Here is a 22,255-nt window from a genome sequence, read left to right on the forward strand (position 1 = left end):
AATATATAGACAAATCGCTGCCGGTTTCTACATCCGTGTCCTGTAAATTTAAATACACATATGTTTAATTATTGGGTATTATATAATGTACGTATTTTTATTAGGATTGCATATTTCAGCCCTATCATTAAAAATCATGTGTTATTCATACAAACACATTTCGGCTCGTGTTTTTTGTCATCATATTATCTTTTGAGGTTTACTGACGCTTCCGTCGATAGATAAAAACGTGTTATCGATCTTTGATTTACAAATATTTAGCCTGTGTAATCTTATCGTGAACCCGAGAAATCTAAATATTTGTTTGGGTAATCCTTCTTAATGCAAAATAAGTTGTAATAGGTTAAACGACTGACCACATGGTAATGCTTAACCTCTTCGTACCTAAACATAAATAAATTTATCACGAATATGTAGACTTACCTATACGCTAATGCAGGTGATTTTTCTTTTCAATTAGTAAATCTAAATAAACACGAAATGTGAAAGTTACAGATTTTAAATTAATTTAATATGACCGACTCGGGCGACTAGGGTGAAGCTCGGGAACAAACAAGAAATGACAATGAGTTATGAGATGACTGATGAGGTAGTGATACCCGCTCACAGATAATGTTCCCCCTATGAAAAACTTAAAACTTCCCTAAACGTTATTTATAAATCCCTAAAGATTTAATGTTACAAATTTTATTTATTGTTAATTTACTTTGTACAATTCTTTAAGTTAATTAAAGCCAAGTTCTCTTATGGTTTTCCGAAATGAAAATTCCCACAATATTAATTCAAAATAATATCCAATCTAAAAAATCTTACTAACCTATTTTCTTAATACAAGTTTAAGATAAAATTTAATTACATAAACAGTTCAATAGCTAAATTATAAGTAATATAGCCATTTTGTAATACAGCCTAAATAAAGTTTTAATAAGCGAGTCTCTAAAAAACTATAACTCTACAACATTGCACAGTACACACAGCATGTTCTACAGTGCATCATGCAGGATTCTATCCTTATCATTTTCCTCACGAAGATATAATAGTCCTTAATGCAGATTCAGGAGTCACATCTTATTTGAAAAAAAAAAAGCCTGTGGACCATTGTGGAAAAAGAGAGCGCATATTTGACAAATTTTGAAAAAAGCTAAAAAACGTGATAATTTAAAAATGGTACACTTTTGGATAATGCATATGATATGGGGGTTGAAATTATTGCAAATAGTCACCCCTATCAACTCCTATTCGATGTACGTCGAATGACCAATAACCCTGTATAAATCTATACATGTTTGTTCATCCATCTAAATTTGAGGAAAACGCCCCAACTTGATATAATTAAGATTCAAAGACAAAATTTAGTCATTAAGAAGCTATGACGAATGTTGACGGAAGACTCTTGAAGGATGTACCACCAATCCATTAGGAAACTATCGATACGTATTAAATATTTTTTATTAAATACCTATCATAAATAATTAAAAGAGATGATTATATTTTTTGCATATTTATACCTAGAGGATGATCAAACTGCAGTTACTGTTATATTTCTTATATGAGACGAACTCATATGTATATTATTAAATCGTTACTCTAACGTTTGGCCAATGTATTGGATCATTATAAAAGCAAAGCAAAGTGTACTCAATCTGTTAAGTAAAAATATAAATATATGTCTGAATGAGCTTGTAGAAATTACACTGTGCGATACCAAACTTCTTTAGCCTAACATTTTATATAATTACACCTATAAGTCTTCTTTTATTTTTAACCAGAATTACGTTTTAATGGTCTAATGTCGCATTCGTATAAACATTAACAGAAATTGATTGACATTAGACTGTGGGTAAAATAAAAACACTTCAAGCCGCTTGATTTTTGGGCAAAGCTGTCTCCAATTATGCATGGTAAGACTATAAATTCACAAAAAAATACTGTGCGTTTAATGTTTTATATTATTTTTCTAATGATTTTTATATTTGTTTACAAGATAAAAATATACTCTAAATAACATATAAAAATTCAAGTAAAACGAACAATTTTGACTAACACTAACATCAAGACTTATAAAGAAAAACACAAAAACCAGGAAAACTAGCTTTATACTTTTTAGTATTTTTTTATGGTATAGGTTGGTGGACGAGCATATGGACCACCGGATGGTAAGTGGTCAGCATCATCCATAGACAATGACGCTGTAAGAAATATTAACTATCCTTTAAATCAGCGGTTCTTAACCTTTTTGGCTGGTGACTCAAAATGCAAATATATTTTAAGGCTGCGACCCTGACCCTGACTTTTCATTTATGTTCCAGTGATATTAAAATAATAGGAGTTTATTATTGAGTGCTAATAGAAATGAAATAAATATTAAATTACAAAAAATCCAAGCTAAAATTATTTCATTTCAATGCGTCGAACAAATAAAATGTGTAAAAAAGTGGTGAAAAAGCTGGGTGTTAGCATCACTAATTGTATTAGTGCCTATCCTGGTGCTGTACTTTTGAACAAAGGAGATTTATACGTGGAGTTAAATTTATTGAAAGTTTACACCGCATGTCAGGCTGAGGATCCAGTCTATTTCTGTGCTTGGTTTTTAAACAGCAAGGCACGAAAATCCTGCTTCACACAAATATGTAGTTGGAAATGGCAGCAGAGCCTTTTTTATGACATAGGTGGCAAACGAGCAGGAGGCTCACCTGATGGAAAGCGACTACGACAGTCCATGGACATCTGCAACACCAGGGGGCTTGCAGGTGCGTTGCCGGCCTTTAAGAAAGGAGTACGCTCTTTTCTTGAAGGTTCCAATGTCGTATCGGTTCGGAAAAACCGCCGGCGAAAGCTGGTTCCACAAAGTGGTTGTGCGAGGCAGAAAATGTCTAAGAAATCGCGCTGTTGCGGATTTTCGGACCTCAAGGTGAATTTCGAATTTTGACGAGATGTCCGAAGGTGAAATTCAGTAGCAGGGATTAATGCGAACAATTCCTCGGAACATTCCCCGTGAAAAATTCGATAGAAAATGCAGAGTATTCGAACATCTCTACGCAAAGCCAAAGGAGATCGGAAAGGGCTTGATCGTCGATTATTCGAGCCGCTCTACGTTGAATACGGTCAAATGGAAGGAGCTGGTACTGAGGAGCACCCACCCTCAGGTGAGAGCAGTACTCCATTTGATGCCGAATTTGCGCCTTGTAAAGTTTTAGGCGATGGTCCGACGTGAAATACTGTCTCGCCTTGCTGAGCACACCGAGCAATTTTGAAGTCCAGTTGTTGTCATTGAAGAGATGAGAGTTTCATGTTTTTTATTTATTAAAAAATGTTTGTATTTCTGTTTTAAGAGAAATAACTCTAGCTAAAATCCTTCCGCGGGATAACCATCTGATATCTGAATGGTACTATAGATGCTGGTGAGCTGAAACCATTTCTTCGCACATTAATCGAAATATCCGGGAGTTTAAAGCGCGTTCCTTTATGAAGTTTATAATTTTGATTACGTCCTGTAATACCCGGTGTAGATCTGGCTGCTTATCTCGTGTAGCCAAGTTCTCTCTATGCTAAAAGTAGTTAATTGTAAAAACGTCTGGATTTCTTTCCTTGATTTTAGCACAAAAGTCTATGCGAGTTGATAGGAACTCGCATAGACTTTTGTTTGTGCTGGTGCTGTTCACACCTCCCTCCTCCCGCATTCATAATACTTATTGCGTTCCGATCCGATTCAAGAATGACATCGATTACGGTGTTCACCATGTCTTTTCAAACTTTTCTGCGACCCGTCACAAATACCGCCCGCGACCTGAGGTTAAGAAACGCTGCTTTACATCGTGCCACCAACCTTGGGAACTAAGATGTTATGTCCCTTGTGCCTGTAGTTACACTGGCTCACTCACACTTCAAACCGGAACACGACAATAGTGAGTACAATACTGAGTACTGTTATTTGGCGGAAGAATAACTGATGAGTGGTTGGTACCTACCCAGACGGGCTATCACAAAGCCCTATCACCAAGTTTATTTTTATTTAGTTTTTAATTGTTATCATGTTTTTATTGTTTATTACAATATTTCCTTGGTAAAAATCGTGGTAAATAGGTTTTTTAAATGATGTCACGTTAATTTGAATAAATAATATTTTACTCAATACTATAATAAAGAAAGTTATAAATACAAGTAAATAAACAATGCCAAAAAAAACATATTAATTAATTTATATACATCAATTGTATAAAATATAGTCAAAACTGTGTCGTATCTGTCGACACGAATTTCCCTCCACCTCCTTGTTGGAGAAACGAGAAAGTAATTTTTTAAGATAAGCCCATTTTTAAATTATTCATCAAATACTTTTATAAACTAGTAGGGAATAAAAAAAAACGTACTTAATTTTTTTAATAAGTGCACTTCTCATTTTATTTTATTTATTAATAAATTCCATCAAATCCAAGCCCAATAGGTATGGGTCGCTAGTCTATATATTTTTTTATTTTGATTTATTGGGACTCCAGACTCCATTGTAGTATGCTTAGCCGTGTCTCCTTTTATGTCATTAACATTTATAGGAACAGAACAAACAGGGGCCTAGTGAATAGAAGTAAAGAATTTAATCGAAAAAACCTGTTAAAATTTTCAACTCGTAAGGTCGTAAGCGATATTTTTAAGGGACCCTCGAAATGTTTTGCGTTTGTTTGTAAGGAGTACACGAGAATTAGAAACCTTGATGTACCTTTTTCTCGTGTCGACTTATTTAATATTGTAGGAAAGATCTCTATTCAACTTCTAGATCGAAGAATTATCAAAAATAAAAATCGACTCAGACTCAGAGAGTATAAATTCCCTGCTTTCATTTTCCAATAATACGCATATTACATTATGCTTACATTATAAAATCGTTTTATTTATTCACTCTATTTATGAAAACCGCATTAAAATCCGTTGCTCCTTAAAAAACCTGAGCGTGCAAGACTATGGTACTAGTATGTAAATATATCAAATGTGATATAATAAATTAAAATCACTTTGTTTTGAATGTTGTCTGTTAGGGGTCCCCTTCCCCTTACCTAACGGGACCAAGACAAAACGTACAGACGTACAGCTACAACATAAACCTATCTGGGGCCCCTCAAGAACGGGGTTTTTGGGTACGTGTTCAGTGTGCCTTTATGGTAAAGATAGTAATGTAATGTGGTAATAGAATGAATTTCAGATAAAAATATATAATTATAGGAAATCTTCGAAGAATTATAGTAAAACTGTTTCTACTGTATAGTTTGTCTGAAAATATATAAATCTGTTTAATCGCTTGATGTTTTCGTTCAATACAAGCCGTCTATAAATTTACTTTAGTTATTCTCCGACGATTATGAAACCATTACAATAAAATAAATAGGAAATATAATAGATATTGTAGGTAAAAAGTATAGTTATATGTGTTATAATTGAGTGCTAGTTTAGCACATACTTTTTATATTTACTAATTGTACACCTTTGGGTTGGGATGGTCTAATTTAACAAGGAACAAGGCCTATATATTAAAACTAATGGAGCAGAGTTTAAGTAAAATGAGTATATTATTAAAATGTTATTTGCCAGGATGTTAATGGAAAATTGCATTTCAAAAGTCTAATCGATTTCTGTTGGTAGATGTTGACAAATGTGTTTCATAATAAGTTATACTTAATTGTCACTCCTAACTAATAATTATAGTTGTGAATCAGCGATCTTGACACCACTGAGTAAATTAAATTTTCCAAATGATGTCCGAAGTAACAGTATATTTTCAGTACAATGTAAAATGTAAATTTTTACTTGGCCTGGAAATAGCTCAAGAAATCATATAAAAGAGCTTGTAGATCGTCGGATTTAAAGCATGTACCTACACCATCATTTCAAATGATAACATTAAAACATGTAGCTAATAGTATAGTCGCTTATAAATTAAAATTCATAGCCCAAAACTCACCTATATCATTCATAATCGTTAACTATTATAGTGAATAGTTAATCAAAAATCTCAAATAATTTCTAATGTGGTTGCAATTTTCAATTTTAAATAAGCTGAAATTCGTAGGTATTTAATGGTATAAAAATGTATTGACAAATAACTTTTAAAAGAAAAACTGTGAAATAAAATTGTAATTATAAACTTACAATGGTCTTTTTTATTAAATAAAAAAAATACATCATTTCAGTTCTATAAGTACGTTAACAATTTAGTAAACTTTTACCAAATCAACACTCCAGTCTAACCTGAGATCAGAATTAAATAAGACCAATGTGTTTTAGAAGTTTGTATCCAAAATGCAAGCATTTCGGTAGGGAGTCAAAGGATCAGGCATTTACATTCTTATGCATTTATAATTTAAAACTACAATACAATCTTAACTAACACCTTACATCATAACATCATAATTGATTTACATTTATCATTAATGTCTACCTAAGTTATAATATAATACATTTTTATTAAACAAAGTTAGGTGATAATATGTATTACATATTAAATAAAATAGGCAGACAATAATCTATAGTTGTCACAGGTTATACAACACGTTGCAAATAAATTACTTATCAATGATTACTGGAAACTAATGTCTAACTTGCGCATTCAAATCTTTCACTAACTATTATACAGCAAAGTTACAGATCTCAAATTTTTAGAAATTTATTTGTGACAAAGAAACCACAGCACACAAGTCACAATTACACAAGGAAAGTGATTTTATAACATCTGGAGCATAAATATGAAGTGGCATGGTTTTCTGTTGTTTTATACACTGAATTTACATCTTATCAAATGTATTTTAACTTTGTTTTAAAAAATAAACTCATTTTCTTGATTAGTGGAAATAGTCATTAATATTATATCCTGCTCTGTAGATTAATATTGTAAACATGTATGTATCTCATTTATTTACACAATACTGCAATAATTATGGAAGTGCATCACTGATTAAGCAATTTGGGCAAAACATGGTAGGCTCTTTGTCAGTTTTCACACTTCCAAATATTAATGTTATTTACCCTTTGCTGTTATAGTCAGTGTTGATTTAGCAGGTTGAGGTATTATTGTAATCTCATCACTTATTTTAAGTGGTTTGAGCAAGGGATCAGATTCTGAAGTTTTAGGCTGTGGGGCTGAAGATTTATTTTTATCAATAACACGTTTAGCCACAACACTATGGGCAGAATAAACATGATTCTCAAATTGTTTGTACATACCAAATGTAGCAGTGCACACTGTACATTTATATGAGAGATGAGCTGGCTTTAAAGTCATATTATGATCTCTTGACACATGATTGAGCAATTTCCATTGGTAAACTCTTCCACAAACTGGGCATCTACCTGCATCCTTACCTTTGTTTGCTGCTTCTTGCATAGAGCTTGTAACTAGACCATGAGAGCCTAACAAATGTCTTTCCAGACCTTGGTCTGTAAAGAACCTGAACTGGCATTTTTGGCAATTTAGAGGAGGTCTATTGTAAATCATCTTAGGATGAATCTTTACTTTGTGTATCCATTGCATGTGATTCCGTAACTGTTCTAAATCTTTAATATAACCATCACAAATCTCACATATTACAAATGTAGCTTTAGAATTTTGTGTAGAATTAGATGAAGAAGGCTGAGGTGCACGAGGTAGAGGTGTGATTGATATCTTAGGTGTGGCTGAATGATTTCCTTGACTATTTTGTATAATTGGGTAATTAGAAATTGTGGTTCCACTAGGAGGATTATTGTGCATAATCATAACACCACTGCGAATTATAGGTACACCAGAGACAGGGGCCCTTGCAGGGCCTGCTAAAGGAGGCCGCCCTCTAGGTCGCCCTAAAACTGGCATACTTGGCATAACAGGATTAGACATATTCAATGGTGGTCGACCAAGTGGGCTCATTCCCACTTGTGACCGATTGAAATTTGTTTGATATGGCCCAACAACATTGTTGCGGGCTCTAGACAACTTTGGTATTTTAGCAGGTGGCTCCCATTCGAGAGGTGGTCCAAGATTAAATTCAGGTTTAAATTTCTTGGCACAAGCTATGAGATGACGGGCCAGCTTTGTTTTGCTATTATCTTCAAAATGACAATTGGGACACTGCTGATATGCTGGCGCTCTTTCTAGTCTTCCTCTTATATTATGTTCAGCTTCAATGTGGTATAGTATATCATGTGGACTTCGAATTTCAAATGGACATGTATTACATTTATAAATATTATTTTTCATATGAGGTGCTTCTAAATGATGAGACATTACTAATACAGATTCAGTTTTAAAACTACAAAATTCACACTTTTTCTGTTGAAGAGCATAGGGTGCATTAATCTTTTTGCTGTAAGCTAAATTCTGTGTCAAGGACGCTATTGCAGTTTCAGTAGCTTTAGTACTACGGCCTGACTTCTTTTCCTTGTACAGTTTACGATTTTGTGTTTTCAATAAGTCACTTTGAACATATTCTTGTACTAAATTTATACCAATATTAATAAAGAACTGTCCCAATGAACAGTCAAAATAACTATCAGATTTACCACCAATACCCTTTATAATCATGTTTATTGGATCCTTCACTTCCTCCATACCGTCATCCTTATCTTTAATAACTACTGTATCATCATCACTCACACCATCCTCTTCAGATTCACTACTGGATTCACCATCCCAAGAATCATCTTCTTCTTCATTTCTACGCCTTCGATGTTTTTTCTCCAACTTTTTCTCTTTTGCTAGCTCTTCTTTCTTTTTTATATCATTATCACTCTCAATTTCGTCCTCAACTTCTTCCCCTCTTTCAATCCTCTCCTTTCTTAATTTTTCTTTTCTTTCTTTTTCTGCCTTTTCTCTTTCCAACTTTGCTAGTTCTTCATTCATCTTGATTTCATCTAACTCCTTACCTAATTTATCTACAAACTCTCTGAATGGTTTCACTGATGGTTTTTCATATACATAAGGAACTATGAATGAAGGTGCTTCAACAACAAACATATCATCTGTCAAAGATGGCAAAATGTTTGGCTGAGGAGTAGGTGTATTGTTTTGGTTAGCTCGTGCATTGGTGCTTGATTTACAACTAATTGGAGTAATTGTTGTTCCACGTGCAGCAATACTCTGACATAAATTCTGTGCATCCATTATACTTGAACTAGTTTTATTTGAAATTGTAGTTGAACCTTTTCCAGATAAAATAGAATTTGTATCTATTATAACAACAGTAGGTTCCTTGCTTTGTTCACTGTCATTTGAATCTGTTTGTTTTGTTGGTGTATCGGACAAACTTTTTGTGTCACTAATAATTATTGGTTTTGTTTTACCATGAGACTGATTTAGAGGATCCTCTATAGTAACCTCTTCAATGTCAGATTCCTCTTCACCTCCATTTTCCAATGGTTGTTCGTCTTTATCTTTGTCTCTATCTTTATTACTTTGCTGTGAACCTTCGGAGCTTTCATTAGTGTCTGTACTTGAATTTGATGTGTCATCGTCATTTGTCACTACACAATCTTCATCATCACTTGTGATTTCATGAACTTCAGGACTAATGGATCCACCATTTTGATTTTGGGTCTCATTTTCATTTTCTGAATCACTGCTATCATCTTTGGGTTGACTCCCTTGTGAAGTGTCATCGTCACCTTCTGTGCGTTCATCTGTAATGTACAATAGCATTGTATTTTAATATCAATATTTTAAGAGTAAATATTTATACAGTTCTGAATTTAAGAAAAACCATGGAAAGAGTTGATCTATTTAATACATTGGCAATTGCTACAAAATCTTGACAATAGCATGCATAAAAATAATATTTACTTTAAAGTAATTTAATAAAAAATAAACCTCTGATATATAAATTTTAATTATAGAAAACAAATATATGCATATACATAGATACAATTCATGATAAAAGAGACTTTATGGGGGTCGCAAAGTTTTTTCATCCAAAGGATAAATACACTTGGGTATAAATTTAAATGAATTATAAGTTTTAATAAGTTCCATTTCTGTAATCAAATACAAAATCGAAATTTATACAAATAAATGCAAGAGTATGCTTCCAAAACAGCCCTCGCCCGGCGTCAGCACTTAACAGACGCGAGAGATTAAAAAAAAATGTAGTATATGATATTAACCTAACGAAAATTTAACATTAAGTTTAACCTAAAAATGAAGGCTATAAAAAGAGGAATTTGCTAGTTACTGACTTAAACCTAACAAACAAATATAGTTTTTCGTTACGTAGCGTCATTAAATCATGTGGAGTAAGGACCGCCATATGGGATTCCATGGCTTTACTCCGAAAACATAGATGTATCATTTTTAATGTCAAATATAAGAAATTACATGAAATCGCAGTTATAATAATATATATTTCATATATTCATGTACCTGTAGCCGTAGATATCGACATTTTCTTGAGATTATTAACGAAAAACCAAAAAAATAGCACAATAGCACAGTAGCGGAAACCAAACCAAATCAAGCTGTCAATTTAAAAGGTTTTTAACAACGTCATTTTCTACGGACGTATAGACGCCGTTTCCACTGTTGTATAAGAGTAAATGAAATATTTTTATTAATTATTGTACCACTCTTAACTTGCAAATGTAATGTTTTTATTATTATCATTTAATTGTGCCCGCAAATTGTAGATTGACAATTTAAAAACGAATGGATACTCTCTGACTAAAAATCGACACAGAAAAGACCTTTGCTTATGAAGAGGGGAATGGGAGAGATCTTAGAGGGGAAAGGACGCGGTATTCCATGATGGGAATAGCGTAAAATAGCGCAATATTTAAAAAAATATAGCAATAATATTATAAACACTTAATGTTAATTAAGTTTTTTCATATATATATTCAATTATTTTTGTTTTGAATTGACTCTTATAAAAACCAATCGTTCCCATTTTTGCGTAATAATTTGGACTAAAAATTTCAAAAAGGTTCTCATCTATAGCTAGTTAATCTTTTTTTATTTTAATTTGGGATGTAATATTGTCTAAGACTAATTTGGTAAGGAAACTAATCAGCTTAACCGAATTTGTTTATGTAATTTCGCATCTTCAAAAGTATTTGTATATTAAATTTGATAAAGAACAACACCGAAATCGTATATTTTTCAAATGTATTATATTTATAATAATAAATCTAAACACTATCTGTAACTATTCCTTATAACAAGCTCTCATACTGATTCTATCGAGAAAGGTAATTTTGAATTATTTTTTTTATTTATATTTGAATAAAAATATAAACGGTTATACTTAAGATTTTGTAGGGCAACTATTTACTAAATAAGAATAATAATATCATAATTCATAATCCATAATAGGGTAATATGGGGTTGCCAAGCTTTTAAATATATCGTAACTGGCAATAACTTGAGCGTTCTTCTATTAAATCGTAGGTCCCAGGGCTCCCAGCTTGTTGATTCCAGAAAAAACTGATTGAAATAAGTTCATGTTGATAACTTGGTATCAACTTACAAAATTAGATTTCCACTGTAACTTGTCACACGATTAATATAAATACGTTATTTGTTATAAATAATGTTTACATCGGTCTTGATAAATAACCGATATTTATCACTTTCGTATATATTTCCATTAGGCATTATCTAATTCCAAGAGCCCTTGCCGATGCCAAAATTTACGCACCTATTGGCAAAAGACATGATATACCCAGACACTGCCTAGACTTACCACTACTACCTACCTTATTATGCCTACTAAACAAACTTCCAGATTTTGTATCAGCAGTGAAAATGTTCATAAACGGAAATATTGCAAAGACATTTAAAACTCTATCCAATTTTATAACATTTGCATTTGTTTGCATATTCCTTACAAAAATTTATACGTTTTGGTGTAAAAAACAGTTGCATGCAAATTGACGTAAAAAAACAATGTATCGTTGTATGATATTATTGTTATAAATATATTATTCGGGATTAACCTTAAACGGCCTAACAACATCTAAAATTATTATTATTAAATTGTTATTTCTAATAATAGGCTTTTTTGGTTTAATATTATATGACAAATTATTATTTGAATTATTATTATTTATTTGAATTAAAGGTGATTATCGATACCATAATTTTCCGAAACTATGGCTTCAATGTGATATCGGCAATAATTAGTATCATCAATTATAATTTATTACCCGACTATTTAAAACTTGTTAAAATATATTTATTCTTAAATGTTTGTAGATAGCTCTCATTTAATATTCCGTAAGATTTTTTCAATATATACACAACACAATGAAGACAGTAGCAATTCAAGATAATATCATCCTATCCGATTTTATTCAATAAAAATCAAAATCTTGAGTCTTACCCACTGCTTGAAAAAGAATATTATGTGTACTCAAAGTTCAATATTTGGGTTAATATTTTTAATAATGTTTGTAAATTAATAATATTTGTAATTTACATATGAATGTTTTGATAATTCAAGATAACGCATATAAATTTTAATAATCGTTATAAATTTACACTTTCCTACTACTCTACATCACAATTTTAAGACCATGAAACAAGAAGAAGTACTTGCTTATCCAATTGAATTGAGAAGCACGAATTTCATGGAAGTCAAGTTCAGCCTTTTATCTACATTAAAAATAAATAAAATTATATTTCTTTAATATTTCTACAGCGCCAAATATACTTTGATGATACTATAATATTTAATCATAAAAAAAATGAAATATCAAATCTCAAGTATTTTTCGGTATAATTTCAAAGACATACATTTACTGGCAAAATAAAAGGCGATTTATTCATTCTCTAACAATTCTTTTAAATATATTTTACAAAAAATATTTGGAAAGTTTAATAACTCTTTAAATTGTAAAACTTAAAAAATGATAAGCAATAATTAATATTCATAGAATATTACAATAAATTAATATAAGGTTTCTTGGAGTAACATTTGATACAAAAAATCTATTGATTGCAGAATAAATATTTTGATTGTTGCTAAAATACAAAAATGGGTCATTTTAAGAAGACAATAAATATGAAAAATTGATCAAACTTTTATTAAAAACAATAAATAGACATTAAAATCACTCACTAATATTAAAATACACATTTTTTCTTACACTAATTAAAAAATATATTAACATTAATACGATCTTAATCTTCTTCATCTTCTTGAAGAGGATCAATTGCCAAATCTCCCTCTGGTTTTCTGATAACTCCTAATTCTTCTGCAGTTGCTAAGCACTTCTCAGCATATTCTTTACTTCTTTTATGTTCAGCATCAGTCAGCTTGGTGAGTGCCATCAATATCTCCATCACATCTGTTTCAAATACTTTTGCAGCAATATCTTTATCATCTTTTATAATATTATAAAGCATGTAGACACCTCTGTATTGAACTTCATTGTTAGGATTTGCCAACAAACATCTCAAGGACTCTACCCATGACTGAAGATCAAGTAATTTTCTGCAGCATGTTTTACTAATTGATGTAAGCATACATAGGGCACCTGCTGCAGCCATAACTGTATCAATATCTTCTTCCTGGCAAAGCAAATATAGATATTTAGTTTTATCATTATTACCTTCATAGGTTTTTACAACTTCTTCTGACTGGACCAAGTTGCATATACATTGGGCCGCAGCTCTTTGCAACATCATATGGTCTTCATACAAATAAAGTTCTATTTTGGACAAGCCACCTTCTTTTAATATTCTATTTCTTGTTGTTTCATTCATTCCAGCTAAATTACAAAGAGCCATGAGAGCTTCAAAATTTTCCAATGCACTACAGTCAGGATGTAATAAAGATACTAGAGGTCTTACAACTTCCAAGTTTCTTTGACCAGGAAAAGCTACTTCTGGATTAATTGTTATGCCTATTCTAGCTAAAGCTTGAGCAGCTTGTTTTTTTCCAACATTAGTACCTTCTAGAGCCATTGGAATTAGAATTTTTGCACCTCCTTGTTGTACTACCATACCCCTCAATTCTTGCAAACCACAAATGGCATTAAGCACCCTAGCAATCAACTCTCTTGAATTATGACTTTCTGTTTTAGATAAAGCTACTAAACCAGATGTCACTCCAGCTTTGCACAAAATTGTTAATCTTTTGTTTACAAAATCAGGATCATCCAATTCATGCTGTTCTGGGATATGATGTTTAGCAAACTTTGCTAATTCTAACATTTCTGGCATAAGTTCCTGTTTGTCATATGCATTACACAAATTGACTAATGTTGTAACTACACCATACAAACATGACTGATCTCCAGTTTTTGCTAATTCAATCAAGGATTGAAGGGCTGATTTATCATCAACTAATTTTTCCTTTACATCTGCATCTAAAGTAAGATAGGACAGACCTTCAGCAGCCCACTTTCTCATATCTTTGTCTTTCGCAGGATTGACTAAAAACTTTCTACAAGCTTCTGCAAGTTTTTTGGTTGAGCCATCTGCAAATGGACGAATAGAAGCGTCATCGCCACCAAAACTGCCTATTTTGCATAATCCTACTAATGCTCTAACCCTAACAGCATCATTTTTGCTTGCATACAAGCTTTTTAATATGTCAACACCCTTATTAATTATGGCTCTTGCTTTATCCTTTTTAGATGCAGCAGCAATCAAACACTCACAAGCAACTTTCTGTTGTAAAGGATCTTCAGTTTGAGCCATTACCAAAATCATCTCTATAATACCTTCTTTGGAAATGACATAGTTACCAACATCTAGTGGTCCTCTAAGGAGTGAAGTTATGGCTACTACTACTCTAACTTTGGACTCTAAATCAGGAGTCAAAAGCTTTTCCTTAATGAAGTCATCAATTTGACTATTAAAGTATTCTCTAGCTTGATCATAATACATATTCTCATAAACTCTAGCTAAACAAGCAGCAGCTATGGTTCTAGATGACTCTGAAATGTTCATCGCTGATTCATATTTATATTCCTCTAACTCACTGCATACTTCAAGCAAACGTTGAAGACCTCTGATTTCTACAAATCTTTCAGCCCAATTTAGAGTACTATAGTGACAGTTTCGCATAACTAGTTCTATTATAGCATCCCTAGCCTTTCCAGTAATAACTCTATTGGTAATAGAGTATGTCAAACAAGTCAGTAAAGTATCAATTTCACTTTTGTACTGTTCACATAGTGCAGCATCTGGTTTAGTATCTTTCTTTGTATTCATTCCAGAAAATGTATTTAAAATGACTTGCAAGCAATACTGAGCAGCATTCACTCTATCTTCATCATCACTATCAATTATTTCTAAAAACCAAGGTATTCCAACGATACTTATAATATTCTTAGTTCGCTCCACACTCCTTTTGCATAATTGACCAATTACACGGATAGCATTTACATATATATCCAAGTTCTTCTCAACCTTCACAAGCTGTTGTATTTTATGAACAACACCATTCTTTATCATGATGTCAGCACCATTAGTTTCTTTGGCTAGAACAAGCAAATTTGTCATAGCCTTTTCACGTTTATCCTTGTCTTCACTCATTTCAAAAGCCAATTTAAACATTTGTTCAACTTTACTGCTGGTTTGGGCTGCATTTTTCACTCTTTCTTGAACGATTGCATGTAGACGAGCTAGCATAGGTTGGACAGCTTTATTAGAAGGATCTACTGTAAAGATAGTTTTCGCATCTCTGTATGCCTCTTCAAATCTCTCCAAACTTTCGAGTGCTTGGGAACGTCGAAACAAAGCTTTTGGATCTTCGGGGACGATTTTAAGAGCCTCATCGCAATCCCTTATAACTTTATCATAGTCTTTAATTTTAAGATAAGCAGCTGCTCGATTTTTTAAATATGTAGCTAACTCACGTGCATCACTTTCTGCTAAATTAATCGCTTTACTATAAAGAGATATTGCTTCTTCATATTTTTCAGATTTAAAAGCTTCATTTCCCTTATTTTTGAAATTCTCTGCTTCAGTGTGGTTTATCATTTTAATTTAATTTTCCAATCTACTAATTAGTACGAATTCACTCAATAGTAATACTAAAACTACGTTTCATCAGCAGAGTTTTTATGTTTTAAGTGAATTTTCTAGCAAATTCTGGCACATTTTATGATACTGTACTGTAACTTAAAATAGAATATTTATTTCTGTACCTACTTGATACTTCGAGATTTCATGCTATAGACTCAATAGAGTAATAATAGTGAGTCAGATTTTGACATGTGTCTAATTCATTCAAAATATTGTCAAATTTGCAGACTGTAACTTGAAACCAACTTTATAGTGATCGATTAAAAACTCAATTATATTAATTTAAACAAGACTTATCTTCGTTTTTCATAAGTTATATGTTATGATTACATTTTTATTTAATTACATTACACATTAAATACGTTTTTTGATTTATTTAGGGACTCGATATAGAAAGATGTATAAGGCGCTCACCCTGAAAGATAAGTTTTGGGCCCCTCGATGAAATTTTATCTATATTTAACTGGCCGTCCATATGTTTACATAAGAAATTCTATTAAAATAATTAATTTATATATAAATATAACTTAATATTTATTAAGGTCTATTGTTCTATGGCATTACTCAAGACAGACCAGTCTTTACAACACACACACACAATACAAATTAACCCCTCTGAACTGTCTCTATCTTTGAGCTAAGTAATTAAAATTTAATTACGATTTTTATCGTTGTAATTTTATAATATCGATAAAATTATAATTTATAAATAAAAGTAGAAGGCACATAATTTTCGTAGTCTTTGGATTTTCTTTTTCTTTAGCTCTTTAGTATCTGTGGTTCCGTTATTAAAGTGTGACTTCAGAATTCAGACTCAAGCCTTCCTTCTAATTTCTATAATTCAATCGTTTGTTTCATTTGATTAGAGAAAAACTTAAAACCATGGCTGCAATAAGCTTATTAAATCCTAAAGCTGAGTTTGCTAGAGCTGCACAAGCTTTGGCAGTAAATATTTCAGCAGCAAAAGGTATTCAAGATGTGATGAGAACTAACCTAGGACCTAAGGGTACAATGAAAATGTAAGTTTATATTTAATTTGACATATACTTTCTTTCTTTTTTGAAGCCATTTGTTAATTTTTAACGATACACGTTCATAACATAAGGGATTATTATGTTATGATAGATATTTATTGAATTATGGGCATTAAAAAAATCATGTGTGAAGCACCGGTACCGAATCCTACAGCGATTCTATTAATGATTGACCACACTTATTATGATTATGTTGATTCATCATTTTTATTCAAGAAACTTAAAAAACATTTCCGTACAAATAGTTTATATATAATTTTTTTATGTACTTGTTAGGTTGGTATCGGGAGCAGGTGATATCAAAATAACAAAGGATGGCAACGTTCTGTTGCATGAGATGCAGATCCAGCATCCCACAGCGTCGCTAATTGCTCGTGCGTCCACAGCTCAGGACGATGCAACCGGTGATGGTACTACTTCCACTGTGTTGCTAATCGGAGAGCTTTTAAAACAAGCCGACATTTATATAAGCGAAGGTACATTAAACTCTCACAATGCAATTAGTTAAAATTTTTAGTAACTAAATGATTTTGAAATCTGTAATGATAAACATAATTTTTATTTCTAGGATTACATCCAAGGATTTTAACCGAAGGATTTGATGTTGCTCGCACCAAAGCACTGGAAGTTTTGGAGTCAATAAAAATTCCAATTGAAGTAAAGAGAGAGAATCTTCTGGATGTGGCACGTACATCATTAAAAACAAAGGTATATTTAAGTTAAATAGTAGTGCTTATATCAAGATACAGTATAACAACTTTTAGCTTACCCTACCCTTAGCTTAAAAGTCGAGGGAAATTAACCGAATAAATAGACCCAAATGTTTTGGTGATTGTTTTTACCTTTTTTTTTTTAGTTCTAGTATTTGATGAACAAAAAGCATTCAGCGCTACAACTGGGGAATCAATTTTATCTTATAGCATATTTAATGCTTGTTATTCTACTATGTATAATAAAAAAAAATATTTATATATATTTTATTATGTACAAAACATGTTTTGTGACATACATTATACCTCTGAATTACTATATAACTGACAGTAATCTACAATAAATGATGACATTTTTCTGACATGCCTTCCTAAAAAACTATTAAACCATTGTACATAAAACTGTTATCAGCTAAACATTGATATAACAAAGTTGTTACATTCCATTAAGAAAATTTTAAATTGTGATTGGTTTCAAAGGGTGGCTTTTTGGGTACATATATAATCAATTTACATTATATTAACATTTATAATCAATTACCTATTAGATACATGCATAACTTGTTTTATAAATTGTATTAAATCATGGAAAACTATTAATTGTTAAAACTTCTTTAACAGGTACATTCCAGCCTGGCTGATGTGTTAACAGATGCTTGTGTAGATGCTGTTCTTGCTATTCGTACTCCCGGTAAACCTGTGGACCTTCACATGGTTGAACTCATGGAAATGCAGCATAAAACTGCCACTGAAACAACTCTTATCAAAGGTGATTACAATTTATTATTTTAAAATCATATTTGTCTTATTATATTGTCTATTACTGGGCATCACAGAATCAAAATAATTTGCATACAGTTGTAAAGTTAATTTAATGTAGTTCAAATCTGTCTTGTTCATATAATGATTTGAAGTGTGTGTTTCTTTAAACAAAAATTTTACTGCCTGATACTGATAATGTTTAATAACTTTACAGGTATTGTTATGGACCATGGTGCCCGTCATCCTGACATGCCAAAGCGTGTCGAAAATGCCTATATTTTGACATGCAATGTATCTCTGGAGTACGAAAAGACAGAAGTAAACTCTGGCTTCTTCTACAAATCAGCTGAAGATAGGGAGAAGCTTGTGGCTGCTGAAAGAGATTTCATTGACCAGAGAGTTAAGAAGGTGAATATTTATTTGTTATATCCAATATTTTGTAGTAGACATGAGAATTTATTTTCATTATAACTCTGATTATTGATAAATATTTAATCCCATGGTGTTAAAGGAAAGGTGCAATAAATCTTAATTATTTCTATTATAATTAAAATTGTATGAATTTTATTGTTTAATTTAATTGTTTAATTACAGATCATTGCTTTGAAGAAGAAGCTCTGTGATGGTACTAACAAATCTTTTGTGGTCATCAATCAAAAAGGTGTGGACCCTCTTTCATTAGATGCTTTTGCCAAGGAAGGCATTGTTGCTCTACGTAGAGCCAAGAGGCGTAATATGGAACGTTTGTCACTCGCATGCGGAGGGATAGCAATGAACTCAGTTGATGACCTCACAGAGGAGTGTCTAGGATTCGCTGGACTTGTGTATGAACATATCCTCGGTGAAGAGAAGTACACTTTCGTTGAAGAGTGCAAGAATCCTCAGTCAGTGACAATTCTCATAAAGGGTCCCAATAAACATACTCTCATTCAGATCAAAGATGCTGTCCGTGATGGTCTACGAGCAATTAATAATGCAATTGAAGACAAGTGCGTTATTCCTGGAGCTGGTGCATTTGAAATTAAGGCCAATTTGGAGCTACAGAAATTTAAGGATACTGTTAAAGGAAAGTCTCGTCTTGGTATTCAAGCATATGCTGAAGCATTATTAGTTATTCCAAAAACTCTTGCTGTAAACTCAGGTTATGATGCTCAAGATACAATTGTAAAACTTCAAGAAGAATCACGCTTAAGCCCTGATCCCGTCGGTTTGGATCTGAGCACTGGTGAAGCTATCAAACCGAATGACATGGGCATTTACGACAATTATATTGTTAACAAACAAATTATTAACTCATGTTCAGTGATAGCTAGCAATCTTCTTCTTGTTGATGAAATCATGAGAGCTGGCATGTCCAGCCTTAAGGGATAGCTTTTATTTAAACTTATTACATTTTGCTTCACAAATAGGTATTACTTATTAATTAACACAAGTTTATTTCAAGCATTTATGCACATTAAAAATTGTATTAATTTCTTTCTATTGAACTTAACATATGCTTTGAAAGCATTATAAAGATGTGCTTATGTCTTTATTTTAAAAGGAATATTAATTACTATTAATAAAATAATTACTTATAACAAAATATTGCATTTTAATGTCTTAGCCAATACAAACCAGAAAATGGTTTTATGGCTTGTAAAATATATTAATGTGTATGTTTTATTATAAAAAGAATTAAATAAATAAAATAAAAAAAAAGATCGACCTTCCGCTAAACTTGATCAAATTTTATTGGAAACCACATAAATTAAAATAAAATTCACATCATGGCTACATTCCATTTTTGCACAGCATCGTTCGTACTATACTTCGTGAGCTGTTTGGTGTCGTAACAATTTTTACAAAGTACAACATTGATTTCCCCGATACGTATGTACGCGGGAATCAATGTTGTACTTAGTAAAAATTGTTGGTGTACGCGGTTCATGCGGGTTTATGAGTTTGAACAGTAGTCACAATATTATAGGCCCTTTATCTAAAACCTAAAATAAATAAATAGTTAAAAAAAAAAATTATTATAATAGTATATATGACTAAAAAAATATTATTTATAGCTTAATTTTATTACACTCAACTTTATAGTAAACACAAACTTTAATAGGACGAGGAAGTTTTGGAGTGAGAATGTCATAATAGGGATGGGATAGTTTAGGGCAAAAAACATACTAATAATCTCATCTCTAAATCTATTTCTCGAAAATAGTATCAAGTCAACAGTTTTAGCTAATGATTGGAAAGACAAAATATTTCTTTAACAGTGGCTAAGAATAATATTACATTCTAATTATTAACAGTACCAACGTAGAATAACTAAACAAACATTTTAAATTATCTAAAATATACTAGTCAGAAAACTTTAATCTTTAAAATCAAATTTAGATTAAAAATTGGTTATCTATAAATAGCCTAAAGCAGACCCATTTGCTCGACATGTACTTCATACAAATCAAAATCAAATAAACTTTATTCAAGCAGGCTTTTACAAGCACTTTTGAATCGTTATTTTACAACCAAGTGAAGCTACCACTGGTTCGGAAAGTAGATTCTACCGAGAAGAACCGTCAAGAAAGGCATTAATTTTAAATTAGTTTTAATTTAGTCTCTTTTTTAACATTTAAAAATAGAAAGTCATGTTAGTTAAATACAATTATTTAAATTAATGTATCCTGCGTGGAAGTCAACAGATATTAGCTCCACGCTTTTTTATCATCTATAAAATCTTGTATTGAATGATATGCTTTTTCTACCAATGTATTTTTAACAAACGATTTGAATTTACTAAACGGCAAAGTTAAAAATGTCTGCGGAAATATTATTATAGAAGCGGATTCCCTGCCCCAAGAAGGACTTATTGACTTTGCGGAGTCGGAAACTGGGCGTTATAAGCTTATCCTTACTCCTAGTGCACATACAATGATTATCACTGATTTTATCAAAGTGATCAATGTTACTATGAATATACATAATATTGTTGTAAATATATTGCGACGCAACAGTGAGTATTCCCACTTTGTTACAAACATCCCGAAGAGAGTCTCAAGCTCCAAGATTATAAATAAACCGGATTACTCTCTTTTCAACCGACTTCAAAAAGGAGGAGGTTATCAATTCGTCTGTATTTTTTTTTTATTTTTATGTTTGTTACCTCATAACTTTTTACTGGGTGGACCGATTTTGATAATTTTTTTTTGTTTGAAAGGTAGTGCTTCCCGTGGGGTCCCATTTTAATTTTATCTTTTTCCGATGATGGTATCTGTATGAAAACGACATAAGTCTTAAATTTGCATTTTGTATGTGCGCGATAAATAGGTGAATAACTCATAATTGGTTGGCACAATTTTGATTCTATTTATTCTTTTTTTATTCTAAAGGAATTACTTTAAGGGTAGTTTGGTGAAAGTTTGGTAAGGTTCTGAGCATTGGATCTATGACAAATTAAGGGAACGGGAGGGAACGGAACAATTCTGAGGAGTACGTTAGCAATACTCGGTCGAATCTTTTATTTATGGGTTACTTGGATATTTGAATCACCTTCCGGAACATGGTTATGTTCATGTAATTGTCATAATCAAATATTATAATCAACTAGCGACCCGCCCCGACTTCTCACGGGTGCAATACTGATACTAAATATACTAAAGAATTTGTTTATTTACGACATCACATTGCAAAGTTCTAAAATTGTCAGTGTTTCTTTACTATATTGTTCATGTATTATATACACAAACATTCCCCTTGAATTACACTATCTATTAAAAAAA

The 22,255-nt window shown here is 31.8% G+C and overlaps 3 protein-coding genes across 3 annotated transcripts; 1 reads left to right on the plus strand and 2 right to left on the minus strand.

The window, feature by feature from the left end:
* Window positions 1-5,534: 5,534 nt before the first annotated feature.
* Window positions 5,535-10,715, minus strand: LOC124533142 (MOG interacting and ectopic P-granules protein 1). Its single transcript, XM_047108306.1, has 2 exons — window positions 10,373-10,715; window positions 5,535-9,636 (listed from the first exon to the last, which is right to left on the minus strand). The coding sequence occupies exons 1-2, from the start codon at window positions 10,392-10,394 to the stop codon at window positions 7,004-7,006; spliced, it is 2,655 nt and encodes an 884-aa protein (XP_046964262.1). The 5' UTR covers window positions 10,395-10,715; the 3' UTR covers window positions 5,535-7,003.
* A 2,294-nt stretch (window positions 10,716-13,009) lies between these two features.
* On the minus strand, window positions 13,010-16,156 carry LOC124533141 (protein unc-45 homolog B). Its single transcript, XM_047108303.1, has one exon. The coding sequence runs from the start codon at window positions 15,938-15,940 to the stop codon at window positions 13,130-13,132; it is 2,811 nt and encodes a 936-aa protein (XP_046964259.1). The 5' UTR covers window positions 15,941-16,156; the 3' UTR covers window positions 13,010-13,129.
* Window positions 16,157-16,748: 592 nt separating this feature from the next.
* LOC124532943 (T-complex protein 1 subunit zeta) lies at window positions 16,749-20,076 on the plus strand. The gene is made up of 6 exons (XM_047108077.1): window positions 16,749-17,004; window positions 17,296-17,495; window positions 17,588-17,727; window positions 18,351-18,498; window positions 18,706-18,899; window positions 19,086-20,076. Exons 1-6 carry the CDS (start codon window positions 16,868-16,870, stop codon window positions 19,860-19,862), a joined length of 1,596 nt encoding a protein of 531 aa, XP_046964033.1. The 5' UTR covers window positions 16,749-16,867; the 3' UTR covers window positions 19,863-20,076.
* Window positions 20,077-22,255: the final 2,179 nt, after the last annotated feature.

The sequence above is a fragment of the Vanessa cardui genome, chromosome 10 (assembly GCF_905220365.1).
Source record: "Vanessa cardui chromosome 10, ilVanCard2.1, whole genome shotgun sequence".
NCBI lineage: Eukaryota > Metazoa > Arthropoda > Insecta > Lepidoptera > Nymphalidae > Vanessa > Vanessa cardui.

Coding starts and splice junctions, on each gene's coding strand:
- LOC124533142 (XM_047108306.1), bottom strand. CDS start 10,394: ATGTCGATATCTACGGCTACAG. Junction 9,637..10,372: donor GTCGATATCTACGGCTACAG/GTACATGAATAT, acceptor TGTACATTACAG/ATGAACGCACAGAAGGTGAC.
- LOC124533141 (XM_047108303.1), bottom strand. CDS start 15,940: ATGATAAACCACACTGAAGCAGAGAATTTCAAAAATAAGGGAAATGAA.
- LOC124532943 (XM_047108077.1), top strand. CDS start 16,868: ATGGCTGCAATAAGCTTATTAAATCCTAAAGCTGAGTTTGCTAGAGCT. Junction 17,005..17,295: donor CCTAAGGGTACAATGAAAAT/GTAAGTTTATAT, acceptor TGTACTTGTTAG/GTTGGTATCGGGAGCAGGTG. Junction 18,900..19,085: donor TTGACCAGAGAGTTAAGAAG/GTGAATATTTAT, acceptor GTTTAATTACAG/ATCATTGCTTTGAAGAAGAA.